Genomic DNA, 18,562 nt, shown 5'->3' with positions numbered 1-18,562 from the left:
AAATAAAGATGGAAGGGTATTTGAATGAAAAAAAGGGACAGAAAAACCACCACCATTTCAGTCACCATTGGTACAGGGATTTATGGGAGGACAGAAAGTAAACCACTGAGTGCTGGGGACCATGCAGGAAATAGCATGGCTGTGGCTTCTGGCTCAGTGAGCCAAAGGATGCTTTTTTGAGGTCTATGGAAGGAGGGCCTGTTGGCACTCTGCTAAAGGACAGGGAGTGGCCCAGTCCAGGGTCACAAATTCAAATGCATAGGGATAAATAAAACTATAGGTGTAAGGCGTAATGAAACTATAGAAAATTCAATGGCCTAGGCTAAATATGGATAAGTTCCTAAAGAGGAAGCACAAAGGAAGGATATTTCTGAGGATAACAAGAGAATAATAATTGATTAATGAAGACCAAATGCCATCAAAACTTGGCCCTCTGGAATTTTGTACATTGATTAGAGAGAGAGAAAATGCACGATATCAGTTAACAGGGACATAGTGCAAGGTGAACACTAGTCTCCCCACTTGCTCTAAAATCCTGAACAATCTGAATAGCAAACTACTACAGGCAGAAGGGAGTAATATAAACCACGGCTGTGTTAATCTGAAAGCATTGTGTTCTCCCCTCTCTTATTAAAGCTGCCTTTTTGGGGTGCCTGGGTGGCTCAGTCGGTTAAGCAACCAACTCTTGATTTCGGCTCAGGTCATGATCTCATGGTTCGTGAGACTGACCCCCATGTCAGGCTCTGCGCTGAGAGTGTGGAGCCTGGTTGGGACTCTCTGTCTCTGTCTCTGTCTCTGTCTCTCTCTCTGCCCCTCCTCTGCTCACTCATTCTCTCTCAAAATAAATAAACTTAAAAACAAGTTGCCTTTTTTTCTCAAATACCACAGAGGTGCATTCCTGTTTTGCCAATGCAGCTCTAATTTCTGGCTCACTCTGTGCTAAGTGTTCTAAGTGCTGTGTTTCAGTCCCTTCTCACATCAACGCTGTAAGGGAGGTCTATCCTTTATCCCACCTTACAGATGGGGATATTGAGGCATGAAGAGGTTAATTACTTCTCCAAGGTCACCATACTAGTATGTAGTAGAGCTGTGATCCAAACCCCAGGGCCATTATTTTGATTGTGAATTTTTTCTAAAGTAGTTATTTTTTACTTTGTAATTCATTCTTGTTCAACTACACATATACCTCCATTACATAAGTCATATGTAGCATAAGACAATATATTTCTTATTGCTGAGTATAAGGACACTAACATCACTACACTGCCTCCCTGGATTTTCTTCTCATCTCTTCTACACAGCCATAATTTGTAATATTTATATATTCTGTAAATCCTGAAGTTGTATTAGCTTTGTTTTTACACTGAGTAGATACTAGAGACTAGGCTCAAGACCTGTCATTCTTGATTGGCCGAATGTCTTCAAGAAGGATTAATGGAAAATGCAGTCTCTGAGTTCTTGTTTCTTCAATGGTAACCGAAACTAGTTTGACACGTTCTTTCTCTGAGGACTTTGTAAGCCCTGTGTCCTTGTATCCTGGACTTGAGTCCTGACAAAGTTTCAGTTCTCAACGATGGCTTCCCTTAGAACTGACTGGAGGCCCTGGGTTCCTCCCGGAGCTACACTTGTTTGAGTATTGCTTGGGAAAAAAAGAAAAAGAACTGACTTGATCATTTTTTTCTGGATGTGCATGGGATGCTTTCTTTAGCTCTGAATTCCAGCAACTTTAGTAAGAAATGCCTCAGCGTTGATTGTTCTATGATCATTTACTGCAACAGCTGTACCCTTTAAATCCATATATTTAGGTCGTCTTTTTCTGCAATTTTTAAAAATTATATCTCTTGGATTTTTTTTTTCAGTTTTACACATACCTAAATGTGCATTTTTATAGATACGGTCCTCATTCTTTTTGATCATTCCTCATCTGTGAAGTCACTTTCAGAGGATCAGGTATTTGTCAGGCAGGAGAGAAAGGAAGTTTTTTCTAAGACAGGTGTGTGTGGGTGTATCAGTGCTGCTTCAGTCCAAGTGTTCACAATGGTGCATGAACATTTAGAACACACGCCGAGCTTCTAAAAACCATCTATGCCTTGGATCATCCCAAGGTTTTCATTTAACTGGGCTGAGAGTGGTGCTTGAGAAGTGTTATGTTTTAAAAGCGTCCCCATGTCATCTTAAGGGATAGCCAGATTGGGCCCTTGTCTTCATCGACAGGGAGCAGCAGCATCGGGCCCCTCCCCCAGACTGAGGATCTCATCTTCTTTATTTCTCTACTAAATGCTTGCAGGAACGAGAGCCTCCACTTTGAGATGTCACATGGAGTCCCAGAAAGTTCCCATGGTCAGCCACACACTGATGTCCTGACTCAAACAGAGAACTACTCTGCTCCTCTGGGAATATTCTTTATTTGAGAATGTCAGCATTCTGCTGGCTCTGCCTGAGATCCTCAGTTGCCAGAATCCTTTCAGGAAGTAATCTGTTAGACACCTGGTCTTCTGATGTGTGGTTTATTAGTGCCAGGTTTTCAGAGTCCTTAAATATGGAAACTGCATTTCTATTTCTCAGTCTTCTTGATATTTGATGACTTTAGAGATGCAAGGGTGTCTTTACAATTTTACAGTTGAAGCTCTTTATAAATTTTCTACTTTAATGACTGGCTTTTCATGTATTTTAAAAAGTGAGTTTTTCAACATCATCAATTTTAACGAGACATAAAGCTACTTATAAATGAAATGTTATAAATGAGTTGAAATTCAATGTATTATATGACAATTTGATTAGTAAGAAGAGGAAATGTGCTCCTTTTTAATTAATCATGCTTACTTACATATAAAGTACATTGACCAAATTTATATGCACAATAAATCACCTAATTGTTTTAAATTCAATTGCAGGCAAAAAGAGATGATCATGTGTGCCTAGTAAAATAATTTCTTTTCCTCATTTTGGAGGAAAATTTTATTTTGTTTCCGTAAAACCTTTGAGATGATCTAAAATATCACAATTTGTGTATCTACAAAGATGCATAATATCAGAAAGTTAGTTAGCAATTTCAGTCAAAGGTATAGCGACCATTTTAAACTTTTTGGGTTACAGTACAAAGTCAACATTTCATTATGTAACCATTAGTCATACAGTGGTGTTGAACTCAAGCATCATTTGAGAAAAAGAAGCAAACAGACCAAATTAAGCTTGTATAGAAAAGCAAGTCATGAGGAATAATGAATACTGCCAACAAAAGCAGACAAAACCAGGGGAAAGAACAACAAGAAAACAATTTAATTCTCTATTATGGCTCTATATCCTAACACAAACATGACTGGTTACCATCAAATTCAAAAGGACATATACTTTGTTCAGTCCATTAGTAAATATTTATAGAGCTCGGCCTTGTGCCAGGCCCTGAAGGCATGGAGATGAAAAGATGTACTTCCTGTTTTCAAGGAGCTTAAATCCTTGGGAGATAAATGTGCAAATAAACAGTAAGATTATTGCCTTAGTGGAGGCCTGCTGCCCCCGGGGCAGTTCTCTCCTAGAATCAGGCTTCTGAAGCCAATACGCTCTGTGAGAAAACTTGCCTTCTCAAAGAGAGTACTGCACAGTGGTTGAAGTCATTGTAAGTCACAGCGAAAAAAGCTGAATCAGCTTGACTATAATTCAGTATTCTGAGTTTAGGCACAATTGCTGCATTCAAAATGGCCAGGAAGTGATTTGATTTAGCAATATGATTCTATAGGAATAGAGATTTTTGTGCAAGGAGAGTCTAACTACTGAATGCTGGCCACCCTCCATCAAGACACGGGCACACCCAGTTAGCCCTTTAAAGAGTTAGAGGCTCTGATGAGCCCATTCTAGCTGTGCCCAAGGGGTCAGGATTCCTGGAACTCGGTCCACACGGCTTACCCAAAACATACATCCCATCTCCCAAACCACGCCTGTGATTTCCTGCTCATCCCTGAAAGTCATCAGCATAATCTGTAAAAGTCCTTATATCCAGGGGAAGGATATAAGATTGATTCCAAAGCCAGATAAGTTGAAGAGAGTACAGCAAATCGAAATGCCTTCACATCTGCTGGCTTCTAAATTTGGTGACGTAGGAAAGTGTACCATTGGCCAAAGGGGTGAACGATTACCCATCTAAACACAATGCTGGAAATACGCTCTGAGGGCATATTAAAAACATAAGAATACAAATTTAGGAACGTTATTTGCAAAACTCACTGTTTTAAAACTACCAACTATTTGTGGCTTTCAGCCCAAGTTCACTATTATACTCTATCTAAAAGCTTTAGCCTTGTGGTTTTTTAGTTCAGACAGCAGAAGAGTATTCCTCAATCAGTGCAAGATCTTCACATATTCTCTCTGAAATTCCAGCACCCAGCCCAGAGTTCATTATGCCATCCCGCATAACACCATCTGTGGGCTGCTGTGATGGAACACCAGGGTGAGAGGAAGATTTATCAGCTACTTTTCCTGATGTATAAAGACTGATTGGCTGTGTCTATAGCAGTGGCAATCCAGGGTTGACAGGAGCTCACGCTCTCTTGCCTGGCCATGACACCCCGCATTGTACAGCTGCTCGCGGAGTTATGAAACCGCATGAAAAGTCAGGAAGTAGATTTGGCTTCCAAAGAAGCACAACCACCACACTGTTAAACACTGAGATTCTCTTAGGTCCTGGGTAAAAGTGTCTAGAACTCTCTTAAATGCACCTGGGCCTTGAAACTTGAAGGGAAAATTGTTGTTGTTGTTGTTGTTGTTGTTTCCAAATGATTCTGATAACAATTCCCTTAGGGACTGAACATTTGTGTTGCTTCCACCCCAAATTCATATGCTGAAGTCCTAACCCCCACTGCGATGGGATGGTGTTAGGAGATGGGGCCTTTGGAAAGTTAATTCAATTTAGATGAGATCATGAGGGTGGGGCTCTCCTGATGGGATTTTTTCCCTTACAAGAAGATGTCAGAGAGCTTTCTCCCTCTCCCTCTTCTTCCTTTCTTCCTACTCACTGTCTCTTTCTCTCTCTCTTTCCCTATCCTCACCACCAAATAAGAATACAGCGAGAAGACACCCATGTGTGAACCAAAGAAAGGGGCTTCACCAGAACCGACCATGCTGGCACCCTGACCTTGGACTTCCAGGCCCCAGACTAGAGGGAAATGGAGAAATGAAGTGATGTTATTTATGCTACCCAGTCTATGGTATTTTGTCATGGCAGCCTGAGCTAAGACAAGTTCTCAAAGCATAAAATAATTGTTTAGAATGCTTAGGTTTTTGTTTGTCTCAATAATGAAACATGCACCCCTTGCATGAAATGGTAATAAATGCAATGATATAAACTAAATGGCAGATGTTAAGTAATTTCATTACTGTATACAATGGCACATTTCAGGACTTAATAGCACAAGCCACAGATAAATGTATACATTTGAGCATATCATCATTTCCCATATGTCTATTATATAGTTGATGCATATTCATTAAGTATTTCATTAGCTATCTTCCATTCCAGGGTTACTTTCCAGTTTTCATGCACTCATCAATGACTACTACTTCAGTTATTTAAGACTTACCTTGCCTACTGGTTCACAGTTACAAGTGGAACAAAACCCAACCCTGCTTATCTTTCAGTCAACAAGCCCTGAACCTTGCTCAACAAACAGTTTTAAGTGCTGTAATTAGGAATCAAAATACTCTAAAATAAGGGATACTGAACCCTCTACAGACACTGATGAATATCCATATAAGCAGACTGTCTTTACAGACTGTAAGGCAGACTGTATCACAACCCAAGAAGAGCATTAAAATCTGTAGTTGTGTTTCTTAAATGCTATAGCCAGTCTCAACAGCAAACATCAGTTAAACAAGTATTCTCTCCATTTCATAAACATTTTAAAACAGAAACTGAAAATGTGTTTTAGTGGTAAGACAGACCTATCTCATTAAAGCCACTGTAGCCCAGCTCTTGCCTGCTAAGTCCCAGGTCTTCGAGGTCCATGCATTTAAATCCCGGGGGGCACTGGTAGCCTTCCTCCAGCTCTGGTGAGCAATGTGTATCTGGGATAGCTAAGCTATTCCAGGTTACATTTCTGTGAACAAATTATGAAAAGGTTAGCCAATTTGGACAACTGTAAATGTTGATTAAAACGAATAATGTAATCACCCTTCACTATTAGCTGTTGTATAGGGACCCAGATGTAAGATTCATGATTCATGAAGGGTGTTCATAGCATTAATGACATAGTGAGACATTCTCAAATGATCCCTGATTTGTCCTCACAATAGCTCTATATAAGAATACTATTACTATTATTGTTTTGGTCATTAAGGACCAAGACCCAGATAAGCAAAGGAAAGAAATCTGCTGTGAATTTTCAAGGAATGTTAACCTGCTTGGGGCTTCCTTGTTGTTCACCAAATACTTACCCTACTGTGGGCACAAATTTTACTTGCCTACTTCTAACCAAAGAGTAAATGATGACGATCATAGGATATCATCCTATGAGTCGCATAAATGACAGTCTTCTTCTGTGTTGGCAGATGTGCAGTTGAGAAAGGAATCCAGACAAATAACGTGGGATTGAAGGAACCAATGGAATGGTGTTGGAAAGAGAGAGATTATAGGGTGATTTGATGATAGCTCCAGGAACATGAAGGTCTTTTAGGTGGATGGTAATACATCCCTGTTTCATTGTTCTGGAGGGCAAGGTGGAGATTAAATTGATGTATGAGGATTTAGATAAGTAATAGCTTTCTTGGGAGCAAGTATGGGTCATTGCTGGAATGGTGATTGTGGAATCTCATTCTGGGCTGACCTTTAAAATGGGCCCTGAATAGCTGCTCTCTGAGACAATTCACATGGCTTGTGCCCTGGCCAAAGTTTAGGCTAGACGATTTCACAAGCCTTTTAAATCCATGATTTTATTACAAGTCATTTCCCACTACCTCGATGTTTGTAAGCATTTCCTAAGTGGAGATGGACCTCAGGACAGTCTTAGCCCTCAGCTTACAGCCAAATTGAGGTAGATGTTTTGGGTCATATTTCTTCTTTAATACCTTCTTATATTCAATTGGCTGCTTCCTTCCCTGTGTATAATGCGTTTTCTCTAGAGTCTGACACTCAACGCTCTGCAATCCCTTCCCTGCTTGAGGCCACCGTGCACACACACAATTCACAGGTTTGCACATACATACCTGAGGCCTGCTGACACCTCACCAGCTCTGTTCAGTTGTAAACAAAGCTCTAAAATCCTCACCTGCATTTCAGACACCCCAAGTGCATTCCTTCAGGATTCTATTAGCTGCCAGGAGATAATCTGTCCACTGTCAGGGAATAAGTGTTGAAATAATTGTGCCCTCTGGTATATGGTATGGGCTCCTTTGGACCCCACACAGAAAACCCAAGGGAAAGTTCTCATTGTGGAAATTACTACTTGGTTATGTCTGAGAGATATGATTTTGGGTAGACATATCACTTACTTCACCCTATTTCATATTTTTATATGTAGACCAAATATTCATCTTTGCTTAAGTCTGACCTGACTATGTTTCTGATGTGGAAACCACACATTAGAGCTAAGTGTTAAGGGGACTTAAGTTCCAGAGTAGGTTTTCTGGGTTTGATCCCAAGGTCTCCCAATTATTAGTTGTGTGACTTGAATAAAGTTCTAAATGTTTCTAAGCTCAGTTTGTTCATCTGTCAGCTAGGGAGAGTAGCCATAATTAAAAGCAAAGCCTGTGTGAAGGTTAAGTAAAGTAAACCAAGGAATGCACTCAACTTAGCACCTAGCATGTCACAATAAATAAATGCTCAACAATAATAATAATGCTCAATAAATGCTTATTATAAATATTTAGTAATCATTACAATAATAAAATGTAGCAAACAAAACATACGTAAAAACATAATAAAGATTTGTCAAAAGAGGGGCGTCTGGGTGGCTCAGTTGGCTAAGTGTCCGACTTCGGCTCAGGTCATGATCTCGCGGTTCGTGAGTTCGTGCCCCGCGTCGGGCTCTGTGCTGACAGCTCAGAGCCTGGAGCCTGTTTCAGATTCTGTGTCTCCCTCTCTCTCTCTGACCCTCCCCCGTTCATGCTCTGTCTCTCTCTGTCTCAAAAGTAAATAAACGTTAAAAGACTTGTCAAAAGAACAGAAGGAATTCAGGCACGTGATACTGACAGCACTGGGCAGCTGAAAGAAACTGCATAGATCATCTAATTCCTAACTTAAGGAAGGTTAAGGTGAAGTTCAGAGAGGGAAGCCCATCGAAATTAATAATTTACCTATCTGTGCCTCAGTTTCTTCCTCAGGAGATGGCAGGGAGATGCCTATCTCACAGGGCTGTGGCAAAAATGTAATGACTTAGTCTGTAAGGTACTTAAAACAGGTACTTAGTAGACAGTAAGTGTTAGTTGTTCTCGATTGCTATTGATAGCCTGATTGGATTGGACAAGATTAGACTGGAACCCTAGTCTTGTTGTGTGCTGCCTCAGTTTCCATATTTGTAAAATGGGGATAGCGTTCACACCAACTGGTGGGAGCGTCTTCTGTTTCAATGAGCTAATATTCAACTCCCAGAATAGCACTGGGAATCAGTTACTCACCCAATAACTGTTAACTATTACTGATTTATAAGTATTAGAGCAGTTTTCTCCTTTTGTATTCCATTTATTTTTTTCTTTCATATTAACACTGATTCTCATTTCAAGCACAACCCTCACCAGCCCAGATATTATGTTGAAATCTTTTGGCTTCAGAGGCAGCAGATTTGAAACACATTATTTTTGCCAACATGAAGCTATTAGCAAATGCTTGTTAGAGACACATTTATTAGATGATTAATTGCCCTGGAACTCATGTATCTAAAACCACATGATAATTACTCTTTTTAAAAGTGGAAATAAACATTGGGAGTTTCAGAATGTATAGTTGTTTCATTGTCACCGTTAGCAAGAATCTTCTAAGTTTTATTTTTATTTGTTAACTTTAATTATTTCCTTGTTCATTTTCCATCAGATATTCACGATACAAAAAGAGGCTTTCTGGAATTAGGGAGGGTAGAATTCTTGCTACAACCAGCCAAACTCTAAATATAGACAATGAGTCTTCCAGTCCTAATAAATATTCACTCATGCTTAAGTGGGTTTCAAGACCTGCATTTCTTATTCACAGTTGGATTTCTTGAAAAAAAATTATCAATTTCTAAGCCCCCTAATTTAATTTTTTAGCCTATTTTGCATGATCCCGAATCCACTAGACTTGCTCTTGTTTATTTCCATGTGTCACATCCAGCTGGACCATTTTCAGTTTCTCTCTCCTGCGGCTTCTGATAGCACTGCACATACTTGTTTTGATGGTGGGCAGAACAACGTCCCCCTCAAGGTGTGCACATTCTTACGTCCGGAACACGTGAATATGTTGGGTTACATGGCAAATGGAATTAAGGTTACAGATGTGAACAAGGCTAAAAAGCTTGAATTTGGTTGATTATCCTGGATTATCTGGGTGAGCCTGACCTAATCACATGAGTCCTTAAAAAGAGAAAAACTTTCCCAGTTGTGGTTAGTGGGGGGGAGGGGGGGGCAGAGAGAGAGAGAGAGAGAGAGAGATGCAACAGTTGCTGACTTGGACGATGCTAGTTTTTTCCCTGTCTCTCAGGTCATTCTCCTTCTGGAACTGGCCCTCAGTTCTGAGTTGCTCTGAGCTCGGTCTTTGGCCTCCTCTCTTTTTTTATCATAGTCTCTCCCTGTGCAGACAAATCCATTCTCATAGTTGCAATTCTCTTATCCTAGGTGTCTTTTAGACTCTCAGAGTTACATGTCCAACTACCTATTAGATGTCTCCACCTGGCTACACCCCAAGTGCCTCTAACTCTACTCCCCTTACTGAGCCCAGACTCCTTTGCCAACATTCCTTCATGACAAGCAGCACCATGAGACCTTCATCCACAGTGCTGAGCAAGCTTGAGAGTGCGCAATCTCCTTCATATCTACTTTTCCTTTAACTCCCATAACTAATCATCATGTGGCCCTAAATATCTGCCAAAATATCTTTTGAGCTCATTCAACTCTCACCATCTTCACCTCAACCTGCACCACCATCTAGTCCCCGAACTGGTCATCCTGCAGCACTCTTAACCCTTCCAATCCATTAGCCACAGAACATACAGACAGGCTTTTCATAATCTTGGTCTTACCTGAAGCGTGTCCATGGCAAATCTCATCTGGAAGATCCAAAGGATCTGGCTTCTCCCCTTTCAAATGGCCCAGTACCCAACATGGTGGTCTTATCTCAGCTCTTGGTGTGCTCCTACTTTAGGACTTTTTCCTCTGCTTGGAAACCTCTCCTCCCATCTCTGCTTGGTTAACCCATTTTTCACTTTTTAGGCCCCAGCCTGAATGTCACTTTCTCAGGGGAGCCTCTTCAAGTCCCTCAGGCTGGGTTAGGCTTCTCTGCTATGATTTCTCAAAGTACCCACACTTTTCATTTCTGGCACTTGGGAAGTGTGTAATTCATGTTTGAGTGGTCAGCTGTTCGTTGGGTGTCTCCCAACCTTGACTGTTCCCCAGTATAACCTCCAAGCCCACACAGTTCCTGACATGTAGTCTGATGGTTAAATTTATGAGTGAATTTGGCTACACTATGGTGCCCAGTTGTTTGGTCAAACACCGTCTAGAGGTTGCTGTGAAGGTATTTTTTAAGATGCAATTAACATTTAAATCAGTAGACTCTGAGTAGAGCAGATTATCCAACATAATATGGGTGGGCCTCATCTAATCAGTTAAAGGCCTTAAGGAAAAATACTGAGATCCTCTGAAAAGAATTCAGCCTCCAAACTACTTTTGGACTCAAGACCGCAACAACAGCTCATTCTGAAATTTCCAGCTTGCTGGCTTGCTCTGAAATGTGGGTCTTGCTAGTCGCCATAATCACATATGCCAATTCTTTAAAATAAATCTCATTGCTTCCTATATAAACATCCTATTGGTTCTATTTCTCTGAAGAATCTTAACTAATGCATAGTAAATGTGTAATAATTATTTTTTTATTAAGTGAGGAAATGTGTCTCTCTACAATTATTTAAATTTATGACAAATCTACTAATGTGTTTGTTTATTTGTTTGCTTGTAAAGTAACCACAGAAGAAATTCTTCAGCAATTGTATCCTGTTGTTTTTATGCAATTTGTAAGTGTGATATCCAAAAATTGGCATGGATTTTCCATTTTTTTAAATTCTGGCTTCAGTAGTTTCCATGTTTCAAAATGAATACTAGAATTCCTTGGAGTAGTTAATTGTTTTTCAAAAGACATTAATTATCTGCCTGGCATATGCTTTTTTAAAAAATTCTTAACAAAATATCCTATTTACATATAACATTATGTAGGAGTTTGAAATCTAAGAAAATGTGTTCTGAACTTGTTGCTAAAACTGTTTACAACAGCCTCAAATAATACTTAAGTATTTAAGAGTTTTATGGTCTTTTAAAAAAAATTTAATGTTTATTTTTGAGAGACAGAGAGAGACACAGAGTGTGAGGAGGGGAGGGGCAGAGAGAGAGGGAGACACAGAATCCGAAGCAGGCTCCAGGCTCTGAGCTGTCAGCACAGAGCCTGATGCGGGGCTCGAACCCACAGACTGTGAGATCATGACCTGAGCCAAAGTTGGACACTCAACTGACTGAGCCACCCAGGCACCCCAAGAGTTTTATGGTCTTAAGTTAATTATTACTCCTGATGGTACAGAGCACTGATAAGAGCTATACATTGGAACACAAGGATATCATTCAGTTTAGTGATTAACCAACTTAATTACCTTGGGCAATTCACTTTGACCATCTGAGCCTCAGTGTCCTCATCTGTAAGATGAGAAACTTTTCAGCTATTATTAAAAACAACTATTCCCAGAATGACCTCATCACATTTTCATTTAAAGAAAAAAAAAAGGTAATAACTAGAGCAAATCACATGCCCATTGTGTTCTGTTCTCCTCTGTCCATAGGACTCAACAATGCCAAATGTAATCGCTCAAGATTTTGTGTTCAAATTCTTCTCATTACTCAGAATCTCATCTTTCTCTACCGATATCAAACTGCTGTCACTGCTGGTTGTAATGCATTTAGTGTTGGCATTTTGTGGTTACTCTCACTTATGAACATAACTATTCTTATTATTACTTAGCCCCTTTTCAGAAATTGTTTTTCCCCTATTCTTAGTGAGGCCACTTTAGTGCATTTGTCTATTCACTCATTCAAAATGATTATATTTGAATGGCCCATTCTGTGCCACACAACATGCTAGGAACAGAGATGACCAAGAAGGTATTTCCAAATCAGAGGCTTTACTTACTACCTAGCAAAGTCATGACCACAGTAGAGCATGGCGAATGCTTTGAGAGCCAGCTATATGTTGCTAGCATTACAGGCTCACAAAGCAGAAACATCACATCTGACTGCAGGTGGTAGATGGTGAGCATTGGGAAGACCTTCCAATGGGGTTGTTGCTTGGAGTGACTACTTAAGAATCAACAAACACTAGGTCTAAGGCAGATCTACGGCATCCTGGAAAGAGGAAATGCCAGAGCCTGTGTGTGCACAGGAGAGAGAGAACAAGAAAGGTCAGGGAGAGAAAGAGAACAACGTTTTTACCCTTTCATTGCTGGTGTGGCTATTCTCGGCTTTTTCTCAGGGATTATAAACAAGCACTTGTTACCATAGCAATCAATTTTTAAACTACATTCTCAGAGATTTTGCATATTGGGGAAAAAAGACAAAAATCTGTGCTTCCCCCAAACTGACACAGTGTGTCTGATACACTTTGAGCTTACTTACACCCCGTCCCTCATTTGTGAGAATGGCCAAAAGGTCAAAGACACTAACTGACAGAAGAAGTTATTACTTATTTGCAAGATTTTCATGAACTATACCTACAATGGGAATTTATAGATAGATATTTTGTTTATATTTTTCTTACATTTTTTCCCCTGAAGAACTGCACATAAGCAGAAAAACACTGAGTTCTTGTAGCCAAATTTGGTCCATTTGCTGTAAAAAAAAAAACATTCACAGAGGCTTGGCTACAACGAACGTGTTTCTGAGGTTTGCATTCCACGATGAAATTGTCAGTGATGCAAAAAAGGAAGTACATGGCACAACAAATCCATATGCAACAGACAACACTATATACTTGAAAAGCATTTTGTTATTTATTGCATCCATAGGTTTCTCTTCTATTTATATTGTATGTTCTAGAGAGAAGTCAAAAATAAATAGGAGAATGCATTTCTGGTTAAACCCATGGAGTGAACACACACACACACACACACACACACACACACACACAGTCTTTGCACCTGGAAGGACAGTGAATGTGCCCTTTGATACATTAGGGCATTGCTTGCCTCACTCTTAATGGCAGGCAGACAACAAGGGTTTTTTTCTTGCTCAAAACTTAGACCTGCATTTACAGGTTGTCCCTTTCCTTTGCTGACAATGGACTCGCTCTGGCTGCTACCCGCATTTTGGGTTCATTCCAGAGAATCATCTGGCTTCATTTTCATTCCTATTTGGCCTCCTCTTCCAGGGTTAATTAAAAACTCTTATGAATTGGCCTGGCTACTTCCAATGCTGGATGTTTTGGAACATTTACCCCACCCTGGAATTTGCAGAGAAGAGACTATTTATTGATTTTGAAAACTTTTAATTGCCCTACCTGGACTTTTAGAGGGACTACAAAATAAGACAAATAGTCTGAGGTAGGAAATAATATTGACATCACCCACATTTTATAAACAAGTAAAACTGGCACATTTTGTAAATAATTAGGGAATAAATTTCCCCTTACTGTTTGGCTGAGAGTATTTTAATGATTTTCCATTCCTTAATCCATTCCTGAATGGGTAGATAGACAAAGCCACAAAGTGCTAAATTCATCATGCATCAAAATGGCAAAATTAAATACTTTTTTCAAATAGTGAATGTAATTTAAATGACAAAACATTATTTTCTTTTGAAACAAGTATTTTAAATCATCATTGTACCTTGTTATATCTGAATGGTTCTTTTAATTATATATTTTCCCCAACTGTAGTCCCTTAATTCTATCACTCACTACTTTGCTGATATGGATAAGTGACAACACAGGTGACAGGGACCAGGAAATGGGCATCTGAACAAGGATTAGACAATGAGAGGTATTTGAATGTATTCAAAGAGTATCAGTAAAGTATCAGGACACAGAATTTGCATTGATCAGCTCCAAACTGGGAATGTGAAAACTGATTTGAGGTCATAAGACAAAGTACACTACCCTTGACACCTTTTTTTTTTTTTTTTTTTTTTTGAGAGGGAGAGAGAGAGAGAGAGAGAGAATATGCAGGAGGGGCAAGGAGAGGGAGAGAGAGAATCCCAAACAAGCTCCACACTATCAACACAAGAGTCCAATGTGGGGCTCAAACTCACGACAAACCGTGAGTTCATGACCTGAGCTGAAACCAAGAGTGGGATGCTTAACTGACTGAGGCATCCATGTGCCCCTACCCTTGACATTTTGAATCTGGACCAAGGGCTCCTCAAGCAGTAACTCTTCTTCCTTTGCTTAAGAAGCTACAAGATCCCAGGGTGAGGAGTCAGCTGGCAAGGCGGAAAATGGCCACCAGAATTTGGGACAAAGATTATAGGTCTTCAATCGGTGATTCTATCAATTAATTAATGTGTGGCAAGGAGCTACTTCCTCTCCTCTCACATGAGGATCCTAATGCCCAACATATGAGATCACCTTATGAATTAGCAATTAGGAATACAAAGTGCCTCATACCTATTAGAAGCTCCAAATATATTTATGTTTACCAGCTGTGGTTTGGCTGAATTGTACAGCTGGGGAACAGCCATTCTCCCCACTCTGACAGGGTGCTATTGTTTGCGGTTAAATGATGTGAGAGTTCCACAGTGCTAAGAATCTGTAACTACCAACCACAAAGTATACCTGCCCCACTCAACTGCTAGATCTAAGACAGGTGAGTCACTAAATAAACAAAATTTATTTTATTTCTAGAGTTCCCAGAACACATGGGCAACCTGCTTCTTTGGAAGAATGACAAGAAGCTCTCATCACCTCTGGTGCTTCTTAAATATTTTTTTTAACTTAAAAAATAAAGAAAAAAATTATTTATTTTTTAGAGAAACAGAGACCACGTGAACAGGGGAGGGGTAGAGAGAGAGGGAGACAGAGACAATCCCAAGCAGACTCCGAACTGTCAGTGCAGAGTCCGACGCGGGGCTCAAACTGACGAAACTGCAAGATCATGGCTTGAGGCAGAGTGAAGGTCTTGTGCTTAACTGACTGAGCCACCCAGGTGCTGCTGACATTTCTAAGGACACAGTCTGAAGGGTCCAGGAAACTCAAGTTCCCCACAGGTGGAAGCATAGTAGCTAAAAGCTTAGCATTTCTTTGAAGATTCCAGATTTATCTTTGAAGAACCCATGCAAAATTTGCCTTCTACTCTTAACACATCTTTGGGAGTTTTAATTGTAGAACCAAGGGTTTAAGTCACTGATTTCTAACCCAACCAATTCTGAGAGTCTTACCCCTGCCAATAGATAGGAATCCATGGATATGGCTCAGAGTTTGTATTTTTACAAAGTTGGCCAGGTGATTTTCTCTATCAAAGAGATCCCACCCTAGAGATGAATTCCCAACAGGTCCTCCTGGTGCTGCTATGGTCACTACACGTGAGGGTGCTTTCTATCGGGAGGAATGCAAGCTGGTCCGATTGAACCTGAGATACCAAAATGGTGCTCGGTAATGATTTCTACACAGACAACTACAGTGAACGCGATTTGTGAGGGGCTGAACTGTCAAGGCCCCTCATTTCCCATTCACACAGTAGGTTCAGGAGTGCATCATGACAGAATTTTGAGTCCTAATATAGGTGATCTCAACCAGGTACCCATCTGCCCATTCAAAGTTTGTCTCCTAAGCATGTGCTCCTTGCAACCGAAGGGAAACTAAACATTTTATTCAAACATGGACACACGCACATGTTGAAGATCATCTCACTTACGGACCATGGTACAACATGAATCTTTAAAAGCCTAGAAATCAGTGTTGGGGAGAACTGGGTTTCAACTCTGCTTCTGCCAGTTACACACTGTTTCATCTTGGATATCTTATCTAACCTCACTAAGGTTCAATCTCCTTGGCTGTAATACAGAATATAAAAATAGAACATGACGCACGTAGAAAGCTGTTACGGGTATTGAATGAGAAGATAACAGCTATCAATTGTTCAATAAATATTTACCACTAATAGCAAGAGTTTTATAACCTATGTTATGACATTCTCTTCTTTCTGGGAAGTAAGATCAAAAGAAGTGCTATATTGTAATTGATCAAAAAAAAAATCACTTGATTACTTTTAGACCCTTTTTCAAAGTGTAGGATTTTCTTTTTTTATATTGAAGACTCACGAATGTTTTTGCTGTTCTGGTGAAAATCACTTTGGTATTAATTTTCATATGGGAATTCAAGTTATTCTGAAATATTTACTCACATTTAATTTTTTAAAATTAGTAACAGATAAAAGGTGGATTTAACTGGTGGTTCGAATGGGCCACATCTTTGATATGGATATGCACAATTTTAGAAGGGATCGATGGACTCATACAAATATATTGTGTGTCACTATTTTATGGGCTTGGATGAACCAGAACCCCCGGAACACACCATCTCCATGGTGGTAGAAAGAAACCAGAGGTCATGTAGACTTTACTTTTCTCTATGCCATATAAAGAGTGTATCATACAGATGTGCATCTGCATGTGTCTACAGGTTTACAAATATGGGATCATAACAAGGTAGAAGTTGCTCAAATGGGAGAACAAGCAGGGGCTTGGAAGCCAGACTTGAGTTCAAATCCTGACGCTCTCACTTACCAGACCAACATATTATTTATGTTGGGACTGTGCCTTCATCTGCAAAATGGGGGAAATAATTCCTTTCAGGTTGTTCTAAAAATTAGTTATAGAAGCACAATACATGAGGTAGAACAGGTGCTCCATAAATGTGGCTGTTAATTTAGTTAGAAATTTACATGCACCCATCAGAGTATTTTCATTTCTTCTTTAAATATTTTAAAGAAAAATCTCTCCAATATGCATTTATCCAAACTTGTTCTTATATCGCCCACCCAGCAGACGTCTCTGCGTGAGTCCTGCAAGTTAAACTGAACAGTGTGTCTTCATCCTTCAAAAGAAGTTTAAATATAAATCAAGAAGACTTCAAAGACCTTTGCATGAATTTGAGGCATTACGATTTTACATATTCTACAAAATTCCCTCTTGATAAAGTCCATAGAAATTAAAAATTAACATTTTAAGTTCCACCACGTTTCTATCTTTAATTCTTCTGACTTTTCCATTAAAAAAACTCATTATTTTGTGAACAGAATTTATAAGATAATAATTCATTTATTTTCCCAAGTACCCTAAAGGGTAAACTTAAATATTATTTGGGGCCAGTAATAAAAAACCCAAATCCAACTTTACCTATCTCTAGGCTAAGTGTCAGTGATATTTTATAAAATACCACCAAGTCCTACAGGCTACCTTGGGGTGGGGTGGCCATCCTGAGATTTCCCTGAGATGGAAAAGAAAGCTATTAGTAATTACTCTGCCACAGCAAGGATACTCTAGGAATGTCCTGGGCATCTGTGATGTGCGGTTCCCTACCTCTGGGTCTCAAAACTAATGGCTCAGCCATTATAAGTATTTACTTGAATTCCTGGTGGAATCAACTTTTATATACTTAATATTCACATTTGCTTTCTTTAGGGTTTTTCTAATTATCTCACTCTTGGGAAGAAGATTTCATTATTTGATACTCAGCTAGAAATAAATTTCTCTCCTTTCTCAGGAATGGTAATAAGGTGGCAGATAAGTCTTCATCTTTTCTATTTCACCTACCAGCTCATTTTTACGTGATCATCTTGTAGCTTCAGGGAGATTTCTGCCAACACATTTGGCATTTTGTAACACCTGTTTCTGCCACAGGCCATCGCTTTTCTCAAATTTCTGTAGGATATGAACTGCTTTGCTGAGTCAAATCCCATTACCTGTGCCATAAGTGCCTTAGGTCGCCCTTCATTATCAGAGGAGAATAAAGCTTTACTAGAAATGCTACTGAGGACAAAGCTAAGATTCCCTTCTCTCTGCTTTAAAGGAAATCAGCTTCATCTAAAAGCAAAACTGGGTGTATTGAGTTGCTTCCTTATTTATCCTGTTTGCCTCACAGGCTACACATAATCAATTCCAGAGGTCAGCCTGGAAACGCAGGATATACAGGTTTCTGAACAGACACAGCTCTGCCTGAAGACTCTCCCATTATTAGGCTGTTGTGCATGCAAAACAATTAAGCAGAAATCGGAAGGATTGTTAAAGGACAATAAATAAGAGAAATGAGGTCATGCCAATGACTGGCAACACTGATCGCTGGAAACACAACCATCAGGATGTAGCTTAATATCTGACTCAGAGATGTTGATGAGAAATTCCTAGTTCAGAAGAAAAG

At 39.6% G+C, this 18,562-nt stretch overlaps 1 protein-coding gene across 8 annotated transcripts in view; it reads right to left on the bottom strand.

Annotated features, from left to right (window-relative positions):
- The window catches only part of NALCN (sodium leak channel, non-selective), a 335,141-nt gene that overhangs the window by 276,130 nt on the left and 40,449 nt on the right, over positions 1-18,562 (bottom strand). For 7 of the 8 annotated variants that reach the window (XM_086708540.1, XM_086708523.1, XM_086708529.1 and 4 more), the window contains one exon: positions 5,935-6,089. In XM_086708540.1, coding sequence (XP_086564666.1) covers positions 5,935-6,089 — 155 coding nt within the window. Of the gene's footprint in view, positions 1-5,934; positions 6,090-18,562 lie in introns of those variants that run through there. The other variant, XM_086708537.1, reaches the window with a different exon arrangement.

The sequence above is a fragment of the Puma concolor genome, chromosome A1 (genome assembly GCF_028749965.1).
Source record: "Puma concolor isolate L17-30 chromosome A1, mPumCon1.1.hap2, whole genome shotgun sequence".
NCBI classification, from domain to species: domain Eukaryota; kingdom Metazoa; phylum Chordata; class Mammalia; order Carnivora; family Felidae; genus Puma; species Puma concolor.
The sequence above is the reverse complement of the archived record's forward strand: the minus strand, read 5'-3'. Positions and strand labels throughout refer to the sequence as shown.